The 19,270-nt window shown below is 40.9% G+C and overlaps 1 protein-coding gene across 1 annotated transcript in view; it reads left to right on the top strand.

The window, feature by feature from the left end:
• The window catches only part of CDH23 (cadherin related 23), a 1,935,615-nt gene that overhangs the window by 1,886,077 nt on the left and 30,268 nt on the right, over positions 1-19,270 (top strand). Inside the window, exons 54-58 of the mRNA XM_073596703.1 lie at positions 3,451-3,645; positions 4,996-5,109; positions 10,415-10,544; positions 17,621-17,884; positions 17,988-18,149. Of these exons, the coding sequence (XP_073452804.1) occupies positions 3,451-3,645; positions 4,996-5,109; positions 10,415-10,544; positions 17,621-17,884; positions 17,988-18,149 (865 nt within the window). The remainder of the gene's footprint in view (positions 1-3,450; positions 3,646-4,995; positions 5,110-10,414; positions 10,545-17,620; positions 17,885-17,987; positions 18,150-19,270) is intronic.

Raw genomic sequence — 19,270 nt, 5'->3', positions numbered from 1 at the left:
TTTTTGTCAAAGTATAATTGAACAAGCTAAAGTTGGAAGCTGGCTACCATGCACAACTGCACCAGATTTTCCACTTTGCAGTTTAAGTAAATCAACCCCACTGTGACAAAGAGCCTAGGTTCACACTAACAGTGGGATTGAAACTGTGCGAGTTCAGCAGAACTCGCACGATTTCATACCCGCATGTCAGTCGGACTTCAGGGGTGATTTCAGAGACATCTGTGCGCGTTCCTGCACAGATGTCTATTGAAATCGCACCCGGAGTCGCAAAAGTAGTACAGAAACTACTTTTGGGAATTGGTGCAGCACTGCAAAGTCCGCGTCACACCGATTCGGACTTGCGATTTGACATGTCAAAATGCATGCCAAATCGCATCAATGTGAACCTGGGCATAAAGAGTTGGATGTGGTTTGCCTAGTGTATATTACATTTGATTGGCTTGTCTAGTGGGAGATAATGCCAAAATATTAACAGCTTCTTTTAGAGGTATCTTGCTCCTTGTGGCTTTTAAAGTGGTTGTAAACCCGAAAATAAAAATAAATAAGACAAAGACATAATGAGCTAGCATGCATTGCATACTAGCTCTTTATGAAATACTTACCTTAGATTGAAGCTGGCCCCGTACACCGCGACATGTCTCCTGGAGTTTTTTCCAGGTTTGCGGGATGTCACTCCCGCACATGCGCGTGGAAGCCGCCGGTCACGGCATGCTGCTGAAGAAACGGTACGAGCGAGCCGTTTCTTCAATGCGCATGCGCCGATGATGTCGGAGCAAGTGTATATGGTGAATATCTCTTAAACCGTGCAGGTACAATCTTATTATAGGTTTACCTGTAGGTACAAGTGGTGTAACAGGGTTTACAACCACTTTAACCACTTCAGATCTGCGCTATAGCTGAATGACGGCTACAGCGAGGACCTGCTTTGCCGGGGCTTTGACTTCGTCCCGTGCACGATCGGCCTGCGCGCCCCCTCTGTGATCAGCGAGTCTATGAGACTCGCCTGATCACAGATCGGAGTAAGGGGTCGATCCCGACCCCTTGCCACGTGATCAGCTGTCAGCCAATGACAGTTGATCATGTGATGTCAACAGAGCCTGTAATCGGCTATTTTTTCTCCTCGCGCTGACAGCGTGAGGAGGAAAAAGAAGCTGATCACTGGTGGCCGTGAGAGGGACATCAGTTCCGATCACGGTGAGCTGCTGCAGATCCTCAGTGTCCACCTGTGCCCCCAGCCAGTGCCACCTAGCAATAGGCAGCAGTGCCGCCTACTAGTGCCCACCAGCGCCACCCATCAGTGCCACCTATCAGTGCCCACAATCAGTGCCTCAACGACAGTGCTGCACATCAGTGTCACCTACCAGTGCCCATAAGTCTCCATCAGTGGCCATCAGTACCGCCTTATCTGTCCCCATCAGTGCCGCCTTATCTGTGCCTATGAGTGCTGCCTTAACTGTGCCTATGAGTGCTGCCTTAACTGTGCCTATGAGTGCCGCCTTAACTGTGCCTATCCATGCCCATCAGTGCAGCCTATCAGTGCCCACCAGTGCTGCCTCATCAGCGCATATCAATGAAGGAGAAAAATTACCTGTTTGCAAAATTATATAACAAACTATTTTTTTCAATATTTTCCATCTTTGTTTGTTTAGCAAAAAATAAAAATCCCAGCTGTGATTAAATACCACCAAAAGAAAGCTCTATTTGTGGGAAAAAAACGATAAAAATGTAATTTGGGTACAGTGTTGTCTGACCGCGCAATTGTCATTCAAAGTGCGTCAGCGATGAAAGTTGAAAATTGGTCTGGGCAGGAGGGGGGTTTAAGTACCCGTAAGCAAGTGGTTAAGTAGAAAAGAAGAAAAAGAAGGCCCTGGGAAAAGTGGAAAATAGGGCACAGTTCTTCCGCTCCTGCCTCAACCCTTTTTTCTATTTAAAAGCCAACTGCTACTGTTAATATCAGGACAATAAATTATATCTAAATTTTAAAGTGACACTATAACATGTCCTTATTCTCTAAAAAGAATTCATAAACATCCACTACTAAGTGGCCCTGTGATCTGATTTTCATGAAATGGTTTCTGACTGTGCTTTTCTGCCTCCTTGAAAAGTTTGTTTGGAATCAGCAGTGCACATTTGATGTGGTCTGTTCCGTGCACACTACAAATTCCATAGTCCATAGTCTTGAGTCCATCTTCAGTGTGAGTAAGAGTTGGTGATTATGTTCTTCCATACAGTTGGACCATGGAGAACGAATGTAGCCTGTAACGGGAAGTCCGGTCACAGCAGCAAAAAAATATTGAATATAATTCAATGTGATAATTATATGGTTTTAAATTTTGATGATAGCTTCACTTTAAAGTAGAACTATAGGCAAAATGTTTTTGTTCATTTTGCATAGAGTAGGGGAGGGTTATAACCCCTGTAAGGTTTATTTTTGCCCTCTTTGTCCCAATGGGGAGATTAACCTTCACTTCCTCTCCCATAGCCAAAACAGGATGTGACAGTAAATCTCTGCACATTAAGGGAATCTCCGTAGGGACCCCCAGGTCACCAGAACTAGTTGGGGACAACCCAATGTTTGGGATTTTCTTTTACGTTCACTTTCAATGATAATGGTAAATAAGGATGAGCTCAGTCGTGTTGGCAACCGCATGTGCAGAGCCCACCAGGAAGTTGGCACTGGGGATCGCTTATCACAAGCAATGAGACATTTTCCTGATCCGCGGGCTCTGCACGTGCAGTTGCGAACACGTCTGAGCTCATCTTTAATGGCTAACAGGACAAATAGAGAAGATGAATCTCCAAAACAGGGGAAACCTGACCAGTATTCTGATACCTCTCCCCTCAGGCTGTAAATAAATTAGGGAAAACGTGAAAAGAAGATTAAAGCGCCATATACTGGCTATAAAAATACTAAATATAAGCAAATGTTTCCTATTTTTTTTTTTGGGGGGGGGGGGGGGCAAGTAAACTTGACATGTTTTATTTGTATTCTAGTCCTGACCATATTAAAAAGAGAAAAAAAAAACATTGTATACATTATAAGCTCACTAAGGAGCCATTATTGCAGAAATCCAGATAATTACAAAGGGTTCAAAAACTTTGTATTGCAAGTGTATGTTTAATTCAACTCTTAGGGAAAAAAACAATGCACATTTTGCACCCAGGAACTTGAAATCCCAACATTGACATTTTGGCCTCATGTACACTGGGCGTCAAACATGCCACTTTTAAGGGTGTTTTTTTTTTTTTTTTATGCCTCTGAATGCCCCTCTATGTTAGCGTATGTTTCCTTGCACACATAAGTGTTTACTTGCAAACATAAGTGTTTACTTATGTTACTTTATATTATTATTAATATTGTATAGCCTGAGAGCTTTTTATATAGTTTAGTAAAAATTGTGTTGCATTGACCTCTGGTGGTTATGTATGAAACTGTTTTGTTTTCTATAGGAAATCCCCTTAAAGTCTACAGTATATGAAGTATATGCCACAGATAACGATGAAGGTTTGAATGGGGCAGTGCGCTACAGTTTGCTAAAAACGGGAGCTGGAAATAAAGACTGGGAGTATTTTAATATTGATTCCATAAGTGGACTTATTCAAACTGCACAGAGATTAGATCGGGAGAAGCAAGCCATTTATAGTGTAAGTAGACAAGTCCAGCGATTGTAACTGTGTGCAATGAAACTAAGTGCAATGTTACATCTATAACTAAGTGCAACGGTTTTATAAAATAAATGGAATGAAGGGCCTCTCACACTAAAGTCTAGAACACACTACAAGTTGTTTTTTTTTTGTTCAACCCATCAAGCTAAACAAAAAAACTGACAGCTCAGAAAGAGCCGCTGTACTAACAATGCAATGCCGGCTTCCATACACATGGGTCGAATGTCAGGCAATATCGATTGAACCGGTCGATGCCGCCCGATATTCGCCCGTGTGTACTAGGCTTTACACATATGTAGGTAACAGACTTTTATTGACTACATGCACTTTGTGTGTGTTTTAGAAGTGTGTTTATGCTGTATGTTTTATTTACTTATTTTTTTCTTATAATGTAGTCTGTGGATGGAGGATGGGTAGATGAATGAAAAGCTCATCTCCTCCATTCATAGATCGCTTTTCATTGATGGAAGCTATAGTCAACACTCTTAACGAGTGGCTATGACAATTCTAGTTGAACAAGACAAAAAACAGAATGGCGAGAAGGTATCGAAACACACTGATAACACAACTAAAAGTCTATAAAGTCCAGGAAGTATACGTATGCAGCATTAGTGGCAGCTCCCTTGGGAGCAAATGGGAGAAAAACAAGGTGCGCCAAAGTGCAGCAGGAGATGCAATGAATGGTATATTTAATTAAAATCAGCCAAATGGCTACTCACACTAATATAAAGATCAATAGGCATATAACAGTATAATACTGTGGTCACTCAGCGGGTCCCTGGTGGATGGTGGTGTGTAGATGTTAACACGAGAGGAGAGGAACAACTGGCCTGGACATCCGTCGTGTTGTTACGGAACCAGCATGGAACACACTCAGAGATGCATCGGAAGTGACGTCAGAACATAGAGATTACCTTTCAAAGCTTCCGCTTCTTCGTCAGATCTAAATGGCTATTGATCAATAGCCATTTAGATCTGACCAAGAAGCGGGTGCTTTGAAACGTTATCTCCATGCTCTCAGCGGGGACCCGCTGAGTGACCACATTATTATACTGTTATATGCCTATTGATCTTTATATTAGTGTGAGTAGCCATTTTGGCTGATTTTAATTCAATATAAAATTTGTTGCATCTTCTGCATTTAGTTTTTGGCGCAACTTGTTTTTCTCTCATGACAATTCTAGTTGATCATATTAATCTCCGCCACAGGACTTTGGATTTCAACTAAGAGACTTTAAAAATAAATTAAACATAGGTTTTGATATGTTATTTTCTATGCAAATATAATAAGAAAAATCTTGTCTTGCTTTGGTGTTAATCTTTTTTCAGCTTATAATCGTTGCCTATGACCTTGGTCAACCAGTGCCTTATGAAGCCATGCTACCTCTTCAGGTTGCTCTAGATGATGTTGATGACAATGAGCCAATCTTTGTCCGACCGCCGGTAAGTAAAACAAGTTAGGAAATCCTAGCAGACTAAAGGTATTTTTCTGTACTTGCAGCTTTTTTAAAGATAAAACTGAGAAATATGCATTTTAAGATGTGCTGTTCTTTCTTTTTTTTTTGCCTCGAACAAAAAAAACTTTAGAGAACACTATATACATTATTATGCTTTCAAGCCCTGTTATGACCAGCACATACAGTAAAAGGCAGCCTTGATCATGATCTTTTCCCTATGTGGTTACTACAAAATAGCTCTTTTTCAACACTCATTTGCTGTCACTGCACATTCCAGAGAACATAAATGAACCTTTGTGTTTCTTTACCCACACTAATGCCCCGTACACAAGATCGGATTTTTCGACAACAAATGTTGGATGTGAGCTTGTTGGTGGAAAGTCTGACCGTGTGTATGCTCCATTGAACATTTTTTGTCAGACTTTCCGCCAACAAATGTTGGCTAGCAGGTTCTCAAATTTTCCGCCAACAAAACTTTATTGTCGGAATTTCTGATCGTGTGTACACAAGTCCAACACACAAAAGTTTACGCATGCTCGGAATAAAGCAGAAGGGGCCGCGCTGGCTATTGAACTTCCTTTTTCTCTGCTCATCGTACGTCTTGTACATCACCACGTTCCCACGTTCGTAATTGTTGGCCAACATTTGTGTGACCGTGTGTATGCAAGACAAGGAGCCAACATCCTTCGGAAAAAAATCCACGGTTTTGTTGATGGAAAGTCCGATTGTGTGTATGGGGCATTACAGTAACACAGAATGCCCAATGACACCTAAATTGCCTTAAAAAATGTAACATATACCAGTGTCTCTGCACAGTAGTGGCCAACGGGAACTATTTTTTCCATCTGACATATTGGACAAAATTTTCTAGATTAGTAGTGTAAAAAGACTGCAAATCTTGCTTTATGTGTAAAGTGCTGACCTTAAGGCCTCTTTCACACGGCCGATCTGTTCAGGTCCGCCTGTCAGTTTTTTAGGCGGACCTGAACGGACCCTCCATAGACATCTATGGAGCGTTGGATGTCAGCGGTGACATGTCCGCTGACATCCGACCCGCTCCGATCCGAAAAAGTGTAACGGAGGAAAAACCTACTTTTCCAACCATTTTCGGATCGGATCGGGTGACGACGGACTCTATGGTCCGTCATCCCCTGATCCCCCATAGGGGAGAGCGGCGCTCTGACAGGTTCGTCGCTGCACAGTGTGCAGCGACGGACCTGTCATTTTCCTGCTCAACGGGGATCGGCAGAGCGATCCCCGCTGAGCAAGCGGATATTCACGGGGCGGATCATCACTGATCCGCCCTATGTGAAAGAGCCCTTACTGATATACACATAGGAGACATGTAAGAACTGATGTTGATACTTCCAGTCATAGGTGTAGGCAGCCGATTGCATTAGGGTGTGCACACTAAACTTCAAATACACATGCATGTGTGTGTGTCTACACATGTACAGTATGGCCCCAGCACATTGATCTCCCTGCCGGCACAGTGAAAGAAGTGCGTAATTATGGCAGAGCCGATAAGAGGGAGATCTTTCTCATCTCTCCGCCTGCACACAGAGTGATAATGCTAATGCGCACAAGGTGATTAGGGTGTGCCCAGGCTCACACCTATGCTTCCAGTTGTGGTTAAGGAAGAAGTTCTCTCCACCCTACTCTTTTTTTTTTTTTTTAGCTCCCCTTACCTGTTGTGCTGGGTTGTCCTCAATTCACACATTCACCTGCCAGCAAATTCAGCATTGTGCTGCTATGATGCACTGCAGCGCTGCCATACAGCAAGTATAGTGCTGCCATCTTCTTCTTATCTCATCTTATTCTCATCAGGAACTGGCTGTCCCTTCCAGGTCCTTGTAGCCAGCTCCCAGTGTCCTGCTCGCTGCTACTTGTGATCTGCTGTTGCAGTCTCTTGGGATATATGACAAGGATATCCCAGGGGGCTGCAGGAGCAAGGAAATATCGTTCTTTCCAGGCTGGGGAACATAAAAAAACTTTTTGACTTAATTTGGGGTGGGCGGGGGTTGCAGAAAATAAAGTAGAAAATAGTAGCCTCCATTTAAGAAAATATGTGCTGCAGCACCTAATTAAAAGTGCAACTGCACTTAGAAATTTCTCTTAGCCCCCCTTGTTGATCCTGCCAGTGAAGTCTACCTAATACAGCTTCCTGTGATGGTGTGGCAACAATACTACACTGCTCCTGAATTCAGAGTAGAGTTGCCACTCCCATGTAGGCTGTACCTGCTTGCCCTACATTTTGCGGGTGGCTTGGGTATCAGCATTGTCACTGCTGATTTACAAGCTTGTATCAGGTCAATCAGCACCTGGCTGCAAATAGCCCTGCCCACTGCCTAGATTGACATCACTGCCTCTTTAACTGAAACCCTCCCACTATGAGCTACAGTATCTGTAAAGGGTAATGTGTGAGACACCAGTGAGGGCAGGTTCACAACTGAGTGGGTGCGGGAAGTCATGTATTGGCACGCTTTCCCACACCCACAGAGAAAGACACGCTGCTGCTTAAGGAGATGCATGAGGTGCCAGCAATCCTAATACCAATCCCACACACTGATAACCGCAGCATAGCTTCCCGTACTAGGAACTGCACTATACTTTACGGTTTGCCTGCGGCTGCATTTTTGGAAAATGTGCAGGTTTTTTTTTCCTGCATTTTCAGGAGGTACAACAGCCCATTCAAATGAACAGGCTGCTGTGCTTGAGCAAAGGCAGCCGCTAGAAACCACATATATGTGAACCAGGCTTAAAAAAGGATTTAGCCATTGAAAGAAAATAAAGTTGTTGCTTTAACCACCTCAGCTCTGGTTGGTTTTACTCAGTGGTGGCTGGTGCTCCAAATTTTTGGGGGGACGCAAACAAAAACATACTGCAAAAAAAAAAAAAAACAATTGCAGACTCACTGTGCCCATTAAATGCATCCACTGTGCCATCAATTACAGCCATTGTGCCCATCAAATGCAGCCACTTGTGCCCATCATATGCAGCCACTTGTGCTCATCATATGCAGCCACATGTGCCCCATCATATGCAGCCACTTGTGCCCATCAAATGCCACCACTTGTGCCCATCAAATGCAGCCACTTGTGCGCATCAAATGCCACCGCTTGTGCCCATCAAATGCAGCCACTGTGACCACCGGCCCCCGCTGTCTGTCAGGAACTTACCCCATCTTAGTGGGGGAAAAAACCCAGAGGATCAGCATAATAAAATAATAAGCCAAAACTCCTCCAAGTATAACCAACATAGAAATAAAGTTGTCAGCCCCCCCGAGTCGAGCAGGCACATTAGAAGTAGTAGGACATTATTAACCAAAGTCTACAGTATATGAGAATGATTTATTGCTCTTTGCCTTCTTTCTATAAAACATATACAATACAGCATGGAATGGAAGTGGTAATATTTTGGACAGCACTGGATCTAAGGAAATGTACTCCGCTCTATGATTGACCTAATCCACTATTATCAGTGGAGGGAAGCTTTGGAAGAAGCTGTCCACAAGATTTTTTTTCCCAGTTCTATTTCACTTTGCCAGTTTTTTTTTTTGCATTTTCTCCACTCATTTCTCTTTTACAATTAACCTTGGCAGCACAATATAAACACTGGAGATAAAACAAGTTTTACTGAAGATGTGAAAAATGCGCATGAAAATAAAAAGCAATAATTTTGCCAATCTTTATAAATAGTTCTCTTCATTTGTGAGGATGTCCTCTGCTGTTCTCTTATTGCAGGAGAGTTGGTAAAGGGTTCACGGCTTATATTTAGTTGTTTGAAGCTGAATTCCAGCCTTACACAGTTGTACAGGTTCCTCTCCTCTACCGAAATTGCTTCTCATATTTCATTGCACAGTGTGAGCTCCAGCAGTGTGCGTTAGATGCTGCAAAATGTCAGATAGGGCCCACCTCATTTCATTGGCTGGAGGATACCAATAATCAACTAGCTCTTTCCTTCCCAGCCTTACTGTCCCTGGCTTTCTCCTTTTTATTCATTGTATTTCAGAACTTTCAATTGTGGAAGCTCAGCATCACATATGGGTATAGGCAGGTGTCGTTTATGCTTCATTCTGTAGGTGGCACTGTGCTGCTGTGTCACTGTACAGATGGAGAGGAGGATGGGAAAATATTGTTTCTTGGCAGCCTCTGTAGGTGTTAGCAGGGGAGCAGTGGTCTAATTGGACACTTTAACACTGAGTGACCCTGGCAGCCATTTTTAATGTGGGCAGTGCTAATAAATAGCAGTACACCCCTGCATCTGGTTGCAGTTGCATGTGGCTAGAGTGTGGATAAAGAACCCGGCTTGTTAAGAAAAGTGAAATGGCAGCAGGGAAAGGTTCCTGTTCAAGAAGGGAGAGATTACGGACACCGCTGACTGCTCTGATATTTTATAATTACTCAACTTCACCATCAACACAGTCAGTGTAGATAGAGGAATCCCTCCAACAACGCTTTTGTGTTCTGCCAGCAGGCAGACTTCCGGCTTTAGCTGGCAGCACTAATCGATCAGGCTGGTTATACACAAGTCAATTAATGGATGGACATATGTACAAACAGGGTCCCTGCTGAACCAGCCGAATTTCCATCCATGTATGGCAGGTTGTGTTTGCTACTCCAACAGTAACTGTTATCCCAATTGTTCTGCCGCTACAGTCACTTTACCAGTGCTAGTGATTGCTGATTGTTGCTCAACTTGTTATCTGTTTAACCTGTAACTCAACACAACGCTAACATAACTCAACACAATAATAACTATTCAACTTTTCTCTATGCCCTTCTTCCAATTTGGGTACCAACTTCTTGACCACGCCCACACGGGCACTAATCTAGGATGGTCTGCATGTTAATACTGTCTACCTAGGAATGCCCACTGCTCCAAACTGATATCTATCTATCAGGGCATTTTGATATTTGCAAAACTCCTCCCAAGACCCAGTTCACACTGCATTAGGCCTGAGGGCTCCTGAGAGGAGTACTGAGACAGAGCACTATGGGGTGGGCCTGTGTTGTGCAACCCATAGCCACGATCTACCAGCATTGCATAGAGAAACACAGGGACCGAGTGATGGGTTGAACTTAAGGTAAGTAATGAAAACAAGTTTTATTTAAAAGTTTTATTAGCATGTTGATGAGGGAAGAAAGGAGAAACCAGGGTAGGCTCTGGTTTGCTCTGTTACAAAAGTCTAAAACTGACAATTTTATCTTTAGGTGAATTGATCTATCTTTAAGCAGTGTAACCTCTTTTATTCTTTGTATGTTGTCATCTATTCTTTGCCATTTCCACAGAGAGGTGCAGTGCAGTACCAAAGCCTTTCTGTCCGTGAGCATTCCAAACCTGGAACCGCAGTGGGGAATGTCAGTGGTGCTGTGGATGCTGATGATGGTCCAAATGCTATTGTCTACTATTTTATTGCAGGTAAATAAAGCAGAGCCATTTATTGATTTAATCTCAATTATAGAGATTTTATCATGAAAATACCATCTGTTTTGAATGAAAGTTTTATTTGAGTTTTAATTACATGTACTGTATTTTTCTTTTCTTCCTCTTGATTTTGTCTGTTTTCAATAAAATATTGATATCCATTTGCTTTAGGTTACCTTCTTTGGATTTCATTTGAGCAGCTCACACTAGACCCCACAATATCAGTTGAGCTTTTTATGAGCCACTCTTTTTTTCTGGAATTTTAGGAACTCGTTGCTTTTTAATGGGTTTTGTTCTTTGATGCTCCCTTTTGGTAGTAGGTGTCAAAGCTTGTTTGTTATACTAGTATATGAAAGTAAGTGAATCCCTTTATTAAGTCTTTAGTTTATAAGTGTAACTAAACCTAAAACCAAAATATATCATATTGCAGCAAATCATCCTTTAGATGCGGTGGCTGCATTAATATCCTTTTTTCAGGCCAATAACATTTTCAGCAAGTACAGAAAATACTTGTTGATTTTACCAGAAATGCAGTGTCCTTGTCACTTCCTGTGAACTTACACAAGCTTACCTATTACTAGTTCCATCAGCCCCTTGAATCTTTCAAGATCAACAAAGACGGATATGTTTGCAGTCCAGCCTTGGTGGCTACAATCATTCCTTTCTTAGATATTCTGGAGGAGTGCAAGGTAGCCACTCAGGGACAGGAGTTATTCACAGGGTTACAAGGTGAAAATAAAGAACAAAAAGCCTGAAAAGAGTTACACAGGGTTAAGGAGTGTGTTATGCTCAGAATGTAAGGTTAAGGAGTGCATTATGCTAAAAATGTAGGGTTAAGGAGTGCATTATGCTCAAAATGCAGGGTTAAGGAGTGCATTACGCTCAGAATGCAGGGTTCAGGAGTGCGTTGCGCTCAGAATTCAGGGTTAAGGAGTGCGTTGGGTTCAGAATGCAGGGTTAAGGAGTTTGTTGAGCTCAGAATTCAGGCATCAGGAGTGCGTTGCACTCAGAATGCAGGGTTCGTGGGGGGGAAAGGTAATGTGAAGGGTAGTAGAGAACACTGCTATGGGGGTGGCCCTGCCCATAACTGTGTCCTCTGCCCCCTTCACATCAGCTCCCCCCGCCACACACACACACACACACACACAGTTGTGTCCTGTGCCCCCCTTTCCCCTATAGCAGTGACTATGGGCCCCCCTCAACCCCCCTCCCACTCCCATAGCAGCGTCCTACCTGTGTATATAGCGGGGAGGGGAGGCAGCACAGTTCTGGACAGAGGGCGGGAGCGGGACTTTTCATATTAGCAAGCTGGTGATTGATTGCTTAGGACCGCCCTATGTGCTAGCAACCAATCACCTATGGTTTAACTTCAAAAGAGCAAACAAATGCAGTCACCACTTCAAAAGACTGGTAAGCTACAACTTTTTATTTTTTTGTGGGGCGAGGGCTTTAAAAGAGAAGTATGGCCAAAGCTCTTTTGGTCATACTTCTCTTATGGGTCGCAGTAGTGCACTTGTGCCATTACTGAGCTGCTCCAGTCTCTGGATGTAGCCCAACAATAATGTCAGGGTCCACCCAGATACCTGAACGGCAGTTGGCTCAGCCTCTCAGTGCATTGCTGAGAGCCTGAGCCAGCTGCTCCCACCCCCTCTTCTGCCTGGTGCTCCAGTGAGCACTAAAGAGGTAGAGCACAGAGCGGTGACTGACTGTCACCACTCTGTGCTCAGAGCGGACCCAAGAACTGAGCGATCAGTGGTCATGAGATCACTCAGTTCTAGGGCTTAGATCCAGCGGGGACTGATGCTGCAGCCATAGAGGTGAGTCTGTATGTTTCTTTTTTCCTGCACATCTTCTTTAAGAGCAGGTATGATTTCCACTTTTTCAGCCACATAGAAGCCCTAAATTTTCCTTTCTTCATCCCCACTTTTTGCATTATTATAATTTTTCAGTTCTTATTATTCTTTTTTATTATTTATTTTTTATGATTCACTTTTTATTTTTTTCTCTAATATTTTTTATCATTTTTTCATCATCTATAATTTTTACACCTTTTTTTTTCATTTTTCAATACTCCTGTTAATTTCTTTTTTTTTTTTTCTCATTTTTATTTTTTTTCTTATCAATTTTCATTGTTTACATTTCACTTTTTTGTCTTTCATGATCTATCATTTTTATTTTTCGATTCTTCATTTATTTTTCATTTTTTCAACTTCACACTGCTATTTATATCATTATTATTTTGGTTTTCAGTCTTTACATCTTTTTATTCTATTTTTCTCATACATGTTTGTGATACCGGTGTATATATATATATATATATATATATATATGTGTGTGTGTGTGTGTGTATATATATATATATACATACACATGCAGGTCTTTCCATTGTCTGTTTTTTTATATGCAATTGTTTTGTATTTTTCTATTTGTGTTAATTATTTAATACTTTTCAAAATAAACATTTCTTCTTTATGTTTATATCACTGTGCTATTATGACAGTTTTAAGTTCTATAATGTATTTTTTTCTCTAACGGCATTTTGATAGGGAGCTCTTCTGTATAGCTCCCTCTGCTTCAAAATCTATAGTAGTTAATAGTTAATTTGCCAGCAGTTTAAAAATCTGGGGTTTACTGTGCCAAAGTTGTCTGAAGAAGGAGGCGTGGCTTGCCTCTGGAACGTGTCCTGATAAGCTATTCCCCTCCTGGTTGACACACCGAGTTCCAGGCTCTGACAGCTCGCTCCCCTGCATCTTCCGACATCCACCCACCCTGGGGCTGCCGCTGCGGCATGGACTGATAGCCCCCCATGGGCAGGACATTTTTGCTCTGAGCCTTAGGCCCCTTAGGTCTCTTTTACACGGGCGGATAGAATTCAGCTTTCAGCTGCAGATAGATTATGTTATCTACTGCACCTAAACTTTTTGTGCGGTTAGAAAAAATAAATTTGACTGCATCCAGGACTGCTTTATCGCAGCTATCTGTACATAACCGCAGGTAATCACAGTGTACTATTTCTCCTGCGGATAGCAGCGGTAACAAGGAAAGAAAAGCAATGGGAAACACATCAGAAATGTAAAAAATGTTCCACCGCAGCTAAACGCAGCCGCATGTAAACACTGCTAATCGCAACGTACAACTGCAAGTGATCGCTATGCCTGAAGTCTTCCCTCCCAAGACGTCATATGACTTCCTGGACTTTAAATGGGGATATCTGAATGATGCCAGTGATTCCCTGCACCGTAAGAACAATCATAGCGGCAGTGCAGCCGCTTGTTTTATTAAATAAAAATATGTGGCGCTATTCCATCAATCAGTAACAACAAAATATATGATGAAGTGGGCAGAGTACACTCCACCTCATATAATCTATGCCAGGAAAGAGTGAATAATAGCCTAGAAATAAATATCACCATACAAGAGTAGATCAAAAAAGAGATGCAATTCTGCAATAAGAAAAAATATAAAAATAAAAAAATATAAAAAAATATAAGCAATTAAATACAAAGTGACTCAGTGCTTAGTGAAATAAACCGGTCACCCCTCATCAGGTGAAAAAATATCTGTGGGTATGAAAAAATGACTTCCCAAATTAAATGCTCACAACCAAAATTCATACACAAGTGATAAACCAGTAGCTCACAAGTAACCACTGGAAATAAATTAATTCAAATGCTGATAGTAAAATAAATAAAGTGGCTCTTCAACGTGAGCTGAGAATAAAGAATAATAAAGTGACATATAATGCAGAAAAAATTCTTAAGATCAGCAAAAATTATGTGCATAAAATGCGCAATAATAAATAATTATAAATAAATACCCAAATGAATAGTGCAATCATGCCATAATAAATAAAGTATTAAATAATGAATTGGTAATTAAGATAAAAAATCGATTGTGATAGGACAGCTAATACACGGGCGGATAGAATTCAGCTTTCAGCTGCAGATAGATTATGTTATCTACTGCACCTAAACTTTTTGTGCGGTTAGAAAAAATAAATTTGACTGCATCCAGGACTGCTTTATCGCAGCTATCTGTACATAACCGCAGGTAATCACAGTGTACTATTTCTCCTGCGGATAGCAGCGGTAACAAGGAAAGAAAAGCAATGGGAAACACATCAGAAATGTAAAAAATGTTCCACCGCAGCTAAACACAGCCGCATGTAAACACTGCTAATCGCAACGTACAACTGCAAGTGATCGCTGTGCCTGAAGTCTTCCCTCCCAAGACGTCATATGACTTCCTGGACTTTAAATGGGGATATCTGAATGATGCCAGTGATTCCCTGCACCGTAAGAACAATCATAGCGGCAGTGCAGCCGCTTGATCGTTTTTACAGGCAGCGGGAGGGGATGTTCCAGCCTTTCCTGTCTTATAGACCCCACATCTCTCCATAAAGAGGAGCTGTCATAAACTATTCCTATTACAAGGGATGTTTACATAGGAATAAAGGTGATAAAAAAAATTTAAAGGGAAAGTGCAAAAAAAAAAAAAAAAAAAAATATATATATATATATATATATATATATATATATATATATATATATACAGTACAGTGGGGATGGAAAGTATTCAGACCCCCTTAAATTTGTCACTATTTGTTATATTGCAGTTATTTGCTAAAATCATTTAAGTTCATTTTTTTCCTCATTAATGTACACACAGCACCCCATATTGACAGAAAAACACAGAGTTGTTGACATTTTTGCAGATTTATTAAAAAAGAAACACTGAAATATCACATGGTCCTAAGTATTCAGACCCTTTGCTGTGACACTCATATATTTAACTCAGGTGCTGTCCATTTCTTCTGATCATCCTTGAGATGGTGCTACACCTTCATTTGAGTCCAGCTGTGTTTGATTATACTGATTAGACTTGATTAGGAAAGCCACACACCTGTCTATATAAGACCTTACAACTCACAGTGCATGTCAGAGCAAATGAGAATCATGAGGTCAAAGGAAATTGGAAAAATTATGTGAGCCACAATGATCTTATGCCTTGCTTGTGCTACCTCCAGCTGCATGCGCTAATCACGCTTCATATAACGCGCATAGAATAAATTTACAAGTTATGCGGTGCGCTTGGGTGACCCCAAAAACAAAATTAATAATAACCAACTCTGTGCTTGCTAGTGCGATAATATTAAATACAAATAATATGAATGTTGAATAAATAAACAAGGTGTGAAAAAACAAGTGCTTGTTACACCATAAATTAGTGCTTAATAGTGCTTGTTACACCATACATAGTGTCTTAATCAACATAAAAAGTGCTTAGTGCTCAATATAAAGTATCCTGCTTGTTTAAATGAAAAAATTAATAAATAATAAATAATGAAAACAAGTTCTCTTTGGCACTCTAAATAGTGCGTGCAAATAATGTCCAGCAGTGATAATAAAACAATGCGTGCAGGTGGTGTTCAGCTGTGACAACAATCCAACATCATGCCGAAGATATCCTGAGTGCTGCAAAACATGCTCCGGTGCTCCTTCGTGACCCCCTTAAGCTAATGTGCTCACCTCAGAGCGTGTGACTCAGCTTCTACCCTGAGTCCAAATACGCTTTGGAGCAACCCCTGGGCTCAGTCTCAGTGTCTGCTGCACTACTCCAGCTGGAAACAATGTGGCTCCATACATATAAATGAAAAGGAAACTATATAGTGTAATATAGTCAAAATATTTTTATTAAAAGAAAACGCTCCCCACACCGGGGTACTCACATGGTACTGGTGCGTCAGTGCACCATACTATAACAGCTTTCTGTGCAAAATCACTGGATGTTTGGTGCGGTATGCTGTGCTGGGACAGCGCTGGTGTAAAGTCCGTGTCAGTCTCTCTGTCCTGGCCCCTCCCCTACGCGTCTTCGACACAGGGATCACGTGTCATCAGGGGGATCCCCTGATGATGACACGTGATCCCTGTGTCGAAGACGCGTAGGGGAGGGGCCAGGACGGAGAGACTCTGCAGAAGCAGACGCATACGTACATCAAGCCCACATATGTAAACTGCGTTTAAACCGCACATGTATCACCGCGAACGTTCGAGTAAGAGCAACAATTCTAGCCCAAGAACTCCTCTGTAACTCCAAACTGGTAACCTGTAAAAAAAAATTTAAATGGTCACCTATGAAGATTTTTGGCACCGTTCCACGAGTGTGCACAATTTTAAAGCATGACAGGTATCTATTTGCTCCTCGTAACATCATATTTCACATTATACAAAAAAGTGGGCTAACTTTAGTGATTTTTTTTATTTTTTATTCATGAAACAGTTTAAAAAAAAAAAAAAAACACATTTGAAAATTGCTGCGCATATACCGTGTGAAATAAAAATTTGCAACAACTGCCATTTTATTCCCTAGGGTCTCTGTTAAAAAAACATATGTAATGTTTGGGGGTTCTGAGTAATTCTCTAGTAAAAAAAAGATGATATTTACATGTAGGAGAGGAGTGCCAGAATAGGCCCGGTATGGAAGTGGTTAATAATATCACCATTTAAAAACTGCATTTTGTATTTAGTCGGGTTATCTTTGTGTAATTTTAAAATTAGTTTGATGATCTGAATCATTTAAGTGCGACAAATATGCAAAAAAAAAAAAAAATCAGGAATGGGACAAATACTTTTTCACAGCTCTGTACAAGAGTCATGCAACCACTGGTTTGATGTTACCTTTTTATGTAAAAGAGTCATCCAAAGGAATGATTTTACTACATTTTTTGGTACTCCAGCAGCAAGATTTCTTTACTTTAACATCCAGGTCCATCCACCTTCCACAGCCACTGCTAAGAGGTTTTATGGTACTCACTAACATTTTTATGTAGCTTACATTACAGAGAATGCAGCATTACTAGCCAGACTCTCACTGCTCTAGCAGGAGTGAGACTTCACACTGGTGGAAGAGGGGGTGTTGGCAGAGTTGGAAACACCGCCAGGAAAATCCCTCTGCTGGAGTCCCAGAGAGATATTTAAAAACATCCATAACTATCAGTTTTGAATGGGTTAGCTCTTTAAAATGACATAATGAAGAATGATGTCCTGACTTGCAATATATTTCTTTTGTAGTTGGGAATGAAGGAAACAACTTTCAGCTGGCTCCTGAAGGAAAGCTGACAGTTCTGAAAAACCTGGACCGAGAGAAGGAACCATATTACACTCTCATAGTGAAAGCATCCAGCAACAGAAATTGGTCAGCCCGCAAAGCGTTGAGGGCCGCGAGGATACAGAGCTTTGATCCCAGCACAGACTCAACCTTGCAGGAAGTGAGGATCTACCTTGAGGACATTAATGATCAACCACCTAGATTCACAAAAACGGAGTATACAGCAGGTAACGTATTTGTTTGAAATACAGAAAAACAACAAAAAATAATTTAAATTTTGCCAATTTTCCATTGTATTCTCATATTATTATGCTATACATTTTTCTTCAGGTGTTGCAACCGATGCAAAAGTAGGCTCTGACCTCATCAAGGTTCTAGCACTTGATGCTGATGTGGGCAACAACAGCCTGGTGTTCTACAGCATCTTAAGTATTCACTACATTAAACAGAACTCAAATGACTCACAGGAGGTGAAAAATATTTTTGTGATTGGTAAGAGTATTCATTTTATCCATATTATCTTTTGCCTTCACTAAGCTTAAAGACCACCTAGAAGTGGCCATTCACTTTTTTGTGATTCCTAGGAAATTTATATGTGTTATGCCGCACTAATCAGAAAAACAGTGACATAATATAAACACATACAAAAATTCAATAAAATAAACAAATGAAAATAAAGAGACAATGAGTCTAAATAAATATTCAAAAAGTGTCAAATAAATGAAGTGCAAATATTCTTTATAAATGTTCCAAGGTGCTTCAAAAAACAAGACATGCTCCCCACACCACTGCGATCAAGCCGCTTACTAGATACGTATGACCAAAGCTTATAATGGTCATACAGGCATGTTGCACTGGCTCCACCAGCAAGATAAATCAGCAGGAAAGCCACCTAACTCCACATCAATACCAGCAGACAGGATCTCACACCATAATCAAAGTAGCATGAATAAAGAAAGCAAGCTCTACAGTGTAAAAGCACTCTAGCGCAAATTTATTAAAAACCAAAATGCCAACTCACATATAAACTCTTGTAAGGCTGCATTTAAGAGACCCAGGTGCTCTTGTATGTGAATCACCGTTCGGTCTGATCACTGATCGTATGCACGATAACGTCACGTCCTAGGGCTCTGCCTGACTGGTTTCGCTGGAGATGGCATCATCAAGGTAACTGGCTAGACGTCTCATATCGCGCAATAAGCTTATACAGGTAAGGTTATAAAACCAACACCTGATACTAAAGCAAGTCAATTAAAGGGTCTCCCTCTAGTGTTCAGCCTGAGAAAAAAAAAAAAAATTCTCACTGAGCTCCCTCTAATAAAAATAGCACTTGATGCCAAAAATAAAAAATAATTATTTAAAAATACTTATTTAAAAGATACCTATTTAAAAAAACAGTAGCACTTGTTTACAAAAAGTAAGCATATAAAAATACCAAAGTATAATGTAAAAATTGCTTTATAAACCATAGACTGAATGACACACATCACATATCTGAGAATCAGGCAAATATAAAAAATCTCTACCAATAGAGACCTCCTAACACAGAAGGACTATAAAGATTTATTTATTTAAAAAATATAAGAGAATGAGAGAAAAAAAAACAAACAAAA

This window comes from Aquarana catesbeiana, linkage group LG08, assembly GCF_042186555.1.
Source record: "Aquarana catesbeiana isolate 2022-GZ linkage group LG08, ASM4218655v1, whole genome shotgun sequence".
In the NCBI taxonomy this organism is placed as follows: Eukaryota; Metazoa; Chordata; class Amphibia; order Anura; family Ranidae; genus Aquarana; species Aquarana catesbeiana.
The sequence above is the reverse complement of the archived record's forward strand: the minus strand, read 5'-3'. Positions and strand labels throughout refer to the sequence as shown.